Here is a 10,987-nt window from a genome sequence, read left to right as displayed (position 1 = left end):
TATCAAAGGCTATCAAAAGACTTACTTAAGTAAATCAAGAAGATCAAGTCCATGATTGACCTCTTCAAGATTACCTAAGTAATCCTTAAGGCTGCCTAAGGCTTAGATCATGTCCACATAATCAACCATTTCCCAAACTAAAGTCATTCTTAAGACATCTAAAGATAAGATATGAAGAGATCATTCCTTATGCCCTCTTCACACTTTAGCTAAGGAATCCTTAAGTCACTTTAGATTAGGTACTCACTCATTTACATACTTCATAACATAATTCATTTGTTCATTAAGAGACTCTTACATCACATAAAGGAAATTTAAGTAATAGTCTTATACAAGACCTAGGGACTCTAACTACCACATTCAAAGCCTATTGTGCAATGCCTAGATAGCATCCCATGCCACCACCTAGACTTCATAGAACTTCTCTAATGCTAATAAGTATCCCACATGATGAGAATATGCATTAAACGACCATGATAGCTAGACATGGAATTCTGAGTTCTAACCTACTCCTCTGAGGGTGTTCAACTTGCCAAGGGTAAAACTAGGACACATCCCATGTAGGCCATTGGTTAAGGAATATGAAGGGCTTTTATGCACTCTAGTCTCATTCTCAAGGAGAGGTACATTGCACTCCATTCTCATTCTCAAGTAGAGACACTTCCCATAACATAATCACACGGTACTAGCCTTGGTTCTCATAGAGTAATTTACATTAAAGGATCACATGAAGATATTCCTTATCTAGTTCATAACCCAATCACATTCACCCTACCAAAGAGGTCCACTAGGGCTACCTTTCATTGGCGACTAAGATAGCTCATTATGACTTTTCTAAGGATGAGATGATGTCGTTCCAGCCAATCAACCCTAAGTTAACTATTCCTTTGCATGAAGGATATCATTACGGCTCTCGACTTCAACAGTCATAACCTTACCACTAGGTTTAAGGTTACACGTACATGACCTTCTTAACATCATCTAAGGTCTCACATATCTTTAATTCATACATGAAAAGGGTGCACTAAGCCTACTCAGTCAAGACATCTCATATTCTCATATCATTTATACATATATCAAGTAAAGGACACAAGTCTACCAAACAAGACACAACATTTTTTTTGTTTATCACATATAACATATCATTCTTTAAGTCACTTAGGAATAACCATTATTATCTTTAAGTCATTCTATACACTTTCATGTCATCATCAATATAACCATTATAGACTCATATAGTAAAGTAGGATCAACGATGTATCAACTCTAAGACTACACATACAAGCACATAGCCATAGTCTAACATGATCTCCTAATATACATCAATAGAATACATATACATTCACATAATATGTAGATAGATATCATCATACTTTACATAATCAACTACACAAATTACTTCAAGTAGTGCCGACAAGGCCATGATCATCATAATACATAAAGTAACGTCGAAAAGGCCACATCAATTGCAAGTAAAATACATAACACCGCCACCATTAGTGGACCATACCAATCACAATGTAATTGAAGTCTAATTAACATAAAAATAAAGTAAATAGGGCATGTTACCACCACATCATCTTCAACACCTTAATTCAAAGCCAAATTACTCAACTCGATAAGACAGACCCTTACCCATGGCCTTAACCAATAATTCAACATAATTGTAACCATACTCATGAAACTAGGTCAAATTACTACAAAATCATCAATTCATTACAACCTAGATATCAATTTACTACAATTATTACATCAATGAATAGCCCACACAAAACTACATAAGAATTCATCAACATTAGATCAATATCAAGTAACCTACAACTTAGTCAAAAACTAGGGTTTATCCAATTCATTGGTTCATACAATAACAATTTAATCCATAATAAACGTTAAAAAACAATTGATGCATGAAACCACAGTAGAATATGAAATTAGACAATTCAACTTTGAATACTTTAGAAAACATCTTGAGAATTGGGCTCCTTGATGAATATAGTTTCAAGTATCAAAATTCATACCTTGATGAAGCTAATCCTTCAATTCGATGAAAGAACTCCACTCAATTCGTCACTCCAAGCCCTTCCTTGAGTTTTGACTCTAATGGAGTTCTAGAGAGATATCTAAAAGATTTAGGTTTTTGATTTTGAAGATGAAGTCTTCAGTGTGTTTAAGGCTAATAAACAAATTTAAAGTACCCAATATACCCCTTAGGATATTACAAACCTTCTACTTGGAAGTAATTTCACACCTCACTTAACAGTGACCTGCGCAGGAACACACACCACCAACGATGGTTGCCCATCAACGGGTAGGTCCATACACGGGCTATCTTGTCCTCCATCGATTAGTTCAGAGGTTTGGAATTGGTAGATTATCTCCCAATTCTAAGTACCAAACGACCCCCACCACTTACGGGGCGTCGACCAAGCCACTGGCCGGCGTTTCCCATCCGTAGGTGGAACTGCCTTGGCAGTTTTGGCTACCAACATGGGTCCTTCCTTAAGGACCCTTGGATGGTCCTTAGGGATGTTTTCCCAGAAATTTCTAACTCAAATACGATCGTATACGAGTTTAACACATCTCACATGAATTTCATCCAAAACGAACACGTAAAAATCGATGATACATGGTTAGACACACAAGGTCATTTCAAAGCAACACTTTTGAAGTTCATGGACGTTCTTGGACATTTGACCTCCAGACTTTACGAGACTAGACACACCGCCTATATGTGCTATAATAACTCATTTAAGGACCTTAAAACCTTGTGAATAACACATAAACACGTAGAACCACGTATGAGGCACATATGTGACTTAGTCGTCGAACGTCTTAGTCGTCCCTTAACGTTTGACTTCCAATGCACCTAAATTATTAAACACTGCCTTAATATCATATTGTAAACCTATTTAGAACCTTAGACCACCATGACCAACATTTTAGGCTCTAGTTCAACTAAGTAATTTGTGGGGTCTTACAGTAAATGAATAATGTAAGGATACACTTCATTTGTCAAAATATCGTCATTATGAAATTTTAAAAAAAAATTAAAGTGTTGTTATATTGACTAAGTAGGCATTTGTCCATGTGATACCATATCATGATATGGTACCGTGAGATGGAATCAGCGTTTGGACATGCAATGTAATGCTGATTCCGTCTCATGATTCCATATCATGAGATGTGATACCATATTCTCCAAAAACAATGATATGGAATCATATGAGAATATCATATCATGATTTGAGTTATTTCAATACATTGATCCACGGGTTTATATTCACATCTAAATAAAATTTATAATCGCATCATCACTTTTAAAAATTTATTATTCTCACTAACCTATATCACTTTAACGCACACTTCACGTTTGTTGAGTAATAAAATCTTGAAGAGCCTGTGAAAGGTGTTTTATTTTTACTAAAATATATTGATTAAACAATTACTTAAGTGAAGAACAAATAACTTTGTAATAATTTTTTATATGATTTTATAATTTTTTTATTTGATAATATTGAATAAACAATTAGGGGTATTTTAATAGTTTTAAAACTTATGATATTTTTATGTTTATGTAAAAATATACAACACCAAAATTTCATATTGTATGTCCAAATAAAATTTCAGTTTCATCTCATGATTCCACATCATGATATCATATCGCATGGCCAAACGGGCCCTAAATATGTTGTGTATTATGACTTAATTGCTAATTTTTCCAAAAAAAAATATAAATATCAATTAAAGTCAAATTAAGTATTACATTTATGTATTATATAGTATGAAAAATGATGTCAACTTTAAATGTTTGTTGATATGTTCAGCCTTTACAAATTATTTAGGCTAAAATAATGAAAAAACTTTAGGATAACAAAGATAATAATCAAATATTAGTGCTTAATAACTACAGTTTTGTTACTTGCGCTCTATAGCTATATTTTGTTTGCTATCGAATCTCTGCTAGGTATAAATCACGACAATTTTTTTAAAATTGCAGCACTAATTCGTCTATCTATGAAAACCGCATTTCAATATTCACACACACATATATATATATATGAAATCTGTATATGAATCACAAATTTTTAGTTGTTTTTTGTATATATACATGTTCTTTGTATTACCCTATATGTATATATTAGAATTAAATAAAATCTATAAGTTTCAACTACATGACATGAAAAAGTGAAAATATAAGCTGCAAATAAAATAAAATAAAATAAAAACATAATTATAGTATTTAACTTGATTTAAATGCATGATACTATGCGAGTACAATTTCTCAAAAATAATTGACCTGGATCTATGGAAACTGTGGACTGTCTCTTAGGAAAATGAAAAGGCCCAATTTACGAGGGCAATATGCTTGCTCGTTCGGTACACTTCTCAGTTTTCCAAAACGACAGGTAGAGCTTTTACCAACAAAAATGTACATAAATAATACTTGTCCGTTATTTAATTGTCTATTTTAGAAAAGATATATATTAAAATATTAATAATTAATATAGTAAAGTTATAATTCTATCCTTATTAAATATAACTTCAAAAAAAATGAATTAAAACTAAGAAAATTATAAGAACTTAAATGAGGATATAATACAAACTTTTTTTGTTCTTTCTTGATTTGTTAAAATGAACAAATAAATAAGAATATCTAAAAGAGGAAATATAGACAAGTAAATAGGGACAGAGAAAGCACTATCCTCGTCTCATATGAGAAAGATATTTTATTATTTATATACTTTTTCATTTTATATTAATTTAATTTTTTTTTGTATTTTTCATTTTTTAATTTAAGTTAATTGTTTAATTTTTAAAATTATATTTAGAGTGTTAGTTAAATTTTATCTTCATTTTAATTTTCAATGTCATAACTTCAATAAATTTGTCAATTTCATAAGGATGAAAATGGAAAAATTTGATCAATTGATATGTTAATTTACTTTTCTTAAAAAATATGAAATATTTTTAAATATTTTTTGAAATTGAGCAAGTAATGATTAAAATATTATTGATATATTGATCAATTTTAGTATTTTGTTTTCTTAAAAAAAGAAATTTTGAATTTTCAAATTTGTTTTAAGTTTGAACTTTTAATTGTAGAGATAAAAGGTGAATAAATAATTAATGCTATCATATTAGTAAATGAACAAGTAATATGGAATAAATATGTTTAATAAGATATTCATTTAATTTAGTGTTTTGTTTATTTCTAATTACTTGTCCACTATTTTTTTATTTCTCATTCTCCTTAATTAGTTGTCTATTTTAATAAATCAAGAATTATACAAAAAAAAAAATCACTTATTACACCCAATTAAGTACTTTGAATAATGTAAAACTTGTTGAAAATCTTAAATTTCATCAATTTCTTAATTAATAGAAGTAAAATAATAAACTCACTATATTAACAATAAGCATTTTAATAGATGTGTTAATTTAAATGTAGACAAATAATTCACGACAAAGAGAGTATGTAACAAAGAAGCAGTACTAGTTTTGCACAAAGACACATATGACTTAAACAAAGATAAGATGGTAGAAATAATATGTGCAGATGAAATACAAATAGAACCTAAAATACAAAAGTTAACCAAACTGCATTACTAGAAGGATTTTGAGAAGTGGAAAGGGGGATGGAAAAACATCAAGCCCAACCCTGTTTGTAACGTTCGAAAAGTTGTTCAGTTTGGGCATTTCTGTAAGCACTACAAGCAATAAGATATACCCAAATAAGAACCACCACAGTTAAAATGAGAACGAGATTTGCTTTCCTCCATTCTTTTCTCAGATTTCCTAGCAAACCGGCTTTGCACGCATCACAGTTGTAGCAAAGCTGGTTTTGGTCGTTGTTCCAAATGGAGCAATCTGCATCTGCTATTGCGTTTGTTGGGTTATTCCACACAGTTGGGTTCACATACTGATATCCACAAATTGTTGGAGGTTTACAACATCCTGACTGCAAACACCAATACTTGTGTGAGTAAATAGCTATATATACTTGTAAACTAGTCATCTCATTATTTATTATCGACCCTCAATCCGTATGATTTGATCAAAAAGTTATAATTGAGGTCATTTGAGGGGAATGAATATGTATGACCGACATATATATAGGCCAATGGTGATTTCATCTGACACTAATGCCAAATGGCATTTGGCACCAAGTGTATATATATATATATATTAGGAAAAAATGTATGAAATATATTTAAATTTTGATCGAAATTATTATAATAATATCGAACTTTGAAAATGACCTTTTAGCTCTGCATTATTTAATATATTTTAAAGATATATATATGCCCACATGCACATCATAAATATGACATCATTATAAATAGGAAAAATACATCAAATTCCCCCTAATAGTTTAAGCACTAAAGCGAGTTTTCGTGCAAAATTCAGAGGAAATTTAATGTATTATCTCTTATAAATAGTAATATATCTACGTAAACACATATATACTTTTAAAATATACTATCTAATAATGCAGAGACTAAAAGAATTCTCCGTAAAATTGAATATCATAACAATAATTTCGATCAAAATTAAAACTTTTTTTAAAACCCATTCCCTTACATTATCATATATGAAAATCTAGATTATTCATCATTCTAAAACCAGCTGATAGTATGGGCAATAATGCAGTTTTTGCACTCTATTAGGATGACAAACTCAATTAATTGTCTTCCAAAATTATGGACTCATCCTTTCATTCGCCAACAATTTCTCATGGTAGGTCCCATCTGATCCCATCATTACTCTTCTCCACTTTGAATATTGCAACACCTTTTATTCATTTACTTAACAATTTATATTTGCATAACTAACCCACACTTAGCTATTCATATCAGTAATATCCTAATGTAATGATAAGCCAATTGAAGTCAATTTAAGCCTCCAATAACTTGTCAAAAAATATTTAATTATACTCCTACTGTTCATATAGAATATGTGAGCATTTTAAATTTCACCCTAGTTTTCAATAATAAATTGTTTTTTAGATAAAAAATGACAAATAAACATGAATTAATTATTAAATTTAGAGAGAAATATCTGTTGCCTCCTCAAACTTTCAAGAACCACCAAACATTCTTTTATCTTCACTTTTATTCATGCCCTTTTGACAAATAACAGAAGCACGGAGGCTGATGCCGCAGCTAACCCTGCCTTCTTTTGGGGGATAATATTTAATTAAAAAAAATCATATGCCCTGGTAATATATAATCTTACTCTATTAATTAATAACAATAATTGTTGGCTAAATTTATATTCAATTTTAAAAAAAAAGATGAGGTGAAATAAATTTACCTTGATAGGAGATAGATGAGCAGCAAAGAATTGATCAGCAGTAATAATGTGAGTATTAAGCTTAGGACAAATATCAGAAACAGCCAAACAGGCCCTTATATTTCCCCAACTATGACCATCGGTAATCCGATTCCTCAACCAGGAGGAGAAACCTGCAAGCCTGTACTCGCTATAACCTTTACCGGGTACAGAATAAGCGCCGTTTGGGCGCGTGACTACAAAAGCAAGAACAAGGAGCACGAGCAAGAAGATGATGAGAATCGCCATACAAACCAAATAAACACCCAATAATCCCTCTTTTTTCCAATAAGCACCGACGAATCCAGCTAACGAGACAAGCATAACGGCGAGACCCATGAAAACAACCGGCCATCGGAGCCAGTGGATACACTCGTTGTCCGGCTTTGAGGCTAGCCATGTACCGGCCGCGATTATAGGGATGGAGCACATAAATGCCACAAAATTCAAGAAAGCTGTAATGTTATTGCTTAGAGACATGGCTAGCTTAGATTTGAAGGAGAAAATATAGTGTGAAGTGGTGACACTTCTTCCAAGGAAAGCGCGGTGGAGGCACGGCTACATCTATAAATAGCACTCACACAAGCACAAGTAGGGATATACTTGTCAATACACTTCTCCATCAATTTAAGTGATGTTTAATTTTTTGTAACAACTATACTCTACTCCCTGGTAACAACTTTTATTATGCTCTCTACCAATTAACCCTATCCAGGAACCCTAACTACCGTCGTTGTCCACCGGTGATCATGGACGTCACGTCCACAGGTCAACCTCCTCCTGAGGTCGGCCTAATAGTGACTGCACCTAAGACTGGAGGGACTATCAAAAAAACGCTTATTAACCGTGGTTAAATTTGTTGGGTTATGGACATTTTTTCCTTCCTATGTGTGATAAATAAAAGCCCAATTTGGACCAACCCATTTTTGTCCATAGGCCCATTCTTATGAGGTAAATATAAGCCTATTTAGGTCTTATTTTCATATACACAGAGAGTTTTTTCAGCCGCCAAAAAGAGAAAGAGAGCAGTTTTTGCAGTCAAAATTCAGCCCTAACAGTCAACTTCAAATTGCGATTCCCACTTCGTTTCTTGTCCGATTGAGCTGATTTTTGGACAGCATATTATCTTCATCTCAATCTTTGATTAGGAACTGACAGAGTTGGATTTGGTGGTCTGAAGCTTCAGTTTTGCTGTCGTGAACAGTAGCTGCGAAATTGGTGATTTTGTTCCTTTAATTCTCTAGATTTGGTGCAATCTTATTTTGTTGTTGCTCGTTGTTTGGCACTTGTTTTGTGGCCAATTTTGGAGAACAATATTATAACTCTTGGTTATTATAGTGGAGCTTTTGGTCCCGTCATTTTTTACTCTTCACATCGAAGGGTTTTCCACGTAAATTTGGTGTCTTGTGTGATTGGTTTATTATTGTCTTGTTATATTTGTTTGGTTGAATTACTTGTTGCCTTACTATCATATTGCTTGTGGTTGTTTGTCTTCTCTTGGTTCAAATCGAGAAGGGAAAGTATAGACTTGGGTATTCTTCCGCTGTTATCCTGTCAGGCATTCTTTGTTAGTGTCTTGTCTTTCCCAACAAAGTGGTATCATGGTTATTGTTGATTGTCGTTTTGAATGATGGAGGCAAATATGAGCAAAATGGTGTGTTTAACTGATAGTAACTATCATATTTGGAAAGGCAAGATGAAAGATCTTCTATTTGTCAAGAAGATGCATTTACCTGTGTTTGCTTCTAATAAGCCTCAGTCTTTGAATGATGAAGAATGAGAATTTGAGCATCTGCAGGTTTGTGGCTTATTAGACAATGGGTTGAAGATAATGTTAGAAATCATATTGTGAATGAGACACATGCCAAAAGTTTGTGGGACAAGCTCGAGACACTTTATGCTTCGTAGACAGGCAACAACAAGTTGTTCCTATTGAAACAATTAATGAATATCAGGTATAAAGAGGGCACTCCTATTTCTAATCATATTAATTATTTTCAGGGTGTTCTTGACCAGCTGTACGGAATGGGTGTAAAGTTTGATGAAGAGATACAGGGACTTTGGCTTCTTAATACTCTGCCAGACTCTTGGGAAACTCTTCGAGTTTCTTTGACTAATTCTGCTCCCAGTGGTGTTGTAACCATGGAATATACTAAGAGTGGTGCCTTAAATGAAGAAATGAGAAGAAGATCTCAAGCCTCATCTTCTTCAGCTTCACACTCCGATGTTTTGGTTATTGAAAACAAGTCCAGAGGTCAGAATGATAGAGGTAAAAGTAGAAGCAAGTCAAAGTCTAAATACAAGAATATTACATGTGACTATTGCCACAAGAATGAGCATATCATGAAATATTGTTACAAGCACAAGAGAGATATGAGACAACAAAAGAGAGAAGGCTATAATGAAAATCGTGTTGCTGTTGTTGCTAATGATGATCTTCTTGTTTCTTGTGATGCAAATGCCATTAATCTTGTTCGTGATGGGTCTAGCTGGTTTGTGGATTCTGGTGCTACTTCTCATGTCACGCCAAAGAAGGAATTATTTTCTTCTTATACTCCGGTAATTTTGGAACGTTGAAAATGGGCAATGATCATGAAGTTGAAGTTATTGGCATTGGGACAGTTTGTTTGGAAAGTAACAATGGTTCCAAACTAGTTCTCAATAATGTCAAGCATGCTCCAGATGTTCGCTTGAATTTAATTTCTGTGGGATATCTTGATGATGAGGGTTATGTTAATACACTTGGTGTTGGCCAGTGGAAGCTTACTAGAGGTTTGATGGTTGTGGCCCGTGGTGACAAGTTGTCTAACTTGTATGTATTTCAGGGCTCCATGTCCAGAGACTCAGTAAATTTGGTGGAGAATGATACTTCATCAGAGTTATGGCATAGAAGGCTGAGTCATATGAGCGAGAAGAGGATTGATAGTTTGGCTAAAAAAAATTTGCTTTCTGGAGTGAAACAAGCAAAGTTGAAGAAATGTATTTATTGCTTAGCCGATAAACAGAAAAGAGTTTCTTTTCAGAGTCATCCGCCTTCAAGAAAGCTTGATTTGCTGGAGTTGGTACATTCTGATTTGTGTGGTCCTTTTAAGGTAAGATCTCATGGTGGTGCACTTTACTTTGTGACTTTTATTGATGATCATTCTCGCGAACTCTGGGTATTTCCTTTGAAGTCCAAGGATCAAGTACTTGATGTGTTCAAGGGTTTTCAGGCCTTGGTTGAAAGACAAACAAGGAAGACATTGAAATGCATCCGCTCAGATAATGGTGGTGAGTATATTGGTCCTTTTGATAGATATTGCAGAGAGCAGGGTATTAGGCATCAGAAAACTCCTCCAAAGACTCCTCAGTTAAATGGTTTAGCAGAGAGGATGAACAGAACTCTAGTTGAGAGGGTTAGATATATGCTTTCAGATGCTAAGCTGTCAGATTCCTTTTGGGCAGAAGCACTTAATACTGCTGCTTATGTTATCAATTTATCTCCTGTTGTTGCTTTAGATGGTGATGTCCCTGACAGAGTTTGGACTGGTAAGAATGTTTCTTATGATCATCTTAGAGTCTTTGGGTGTAAAGCCTTTGTACATGTTCCTAAGGACGAAAGGTCAAAGTTGAATGTTAAAACTAGGCAGTGTATCTTCATTGGTTATGGTCAAGA

The 10,987-nt window shown here is 33.4% G+C and overlaps 1 protein-coding gene across 1 annotated transcript; it reads right to left on the bottom strand.

The window, feature by feature from the left end:
• Positions 1–5,497: 5,497 nt before the first annotated feature.
• Positions 5,498–9,264, bottom strand: LOC101264443 (tetraspanin-2). Its single transcript, XM_004242917.4, has 2 exons — positions 7,315–9,264; positions 5,498–5,959 (listed from the first exon to the last, which is right to left on the bottom strand). The coding sequence occupies exons 1-2, from the start codon at positions 7,810–7,812 to the stop codon at positions 5,648–5,650; spliced, it is 810 nt and encodes a 269-aa protein (XP_004242965.1). The 5' UTR covers positions 7,813–9,264; the 3' UTR covers positions 5,498–5,647.
• Positions 9,265–10,987: the final 1,723 nt, after the last annotated feature.

The sequence above is a fragment of the Solanum lycopersicum genome, chromosome 7 (genome assembly GCF_036512215.1).
Source record: "Solanum lycopersicum chromosome 7, SLM_r2.1".
NCBI classification, from domain to species: Eukaryota; Viridiplantae; Streptophyta; class Magnoliopsida; order Solanales; family Solanaceae; genus Solanum; species Solanum lycopersicum.
The sequence above is the reverse complement of the archived record's forward strand: the minus strand, read 5'-3'. Positions and strand labels throughout refer to the sequence as shown.

Coding starts and splice junctions, on each gene's coding strand:
- LOC101264443 (XM_004242917.4), bottom strand. CDS start 7,812: ATGTCTCTAAGCAATAACATTACAGCTTTCTTGAATTTTGTGGCATTT. Junction 5,960..7,314: donor CTCATCTATCTCCTATCAAG/GTAAATTTATTT, acceptor TGGTGTTTGCAG/TCAGGATGTTGTAAACCTCC.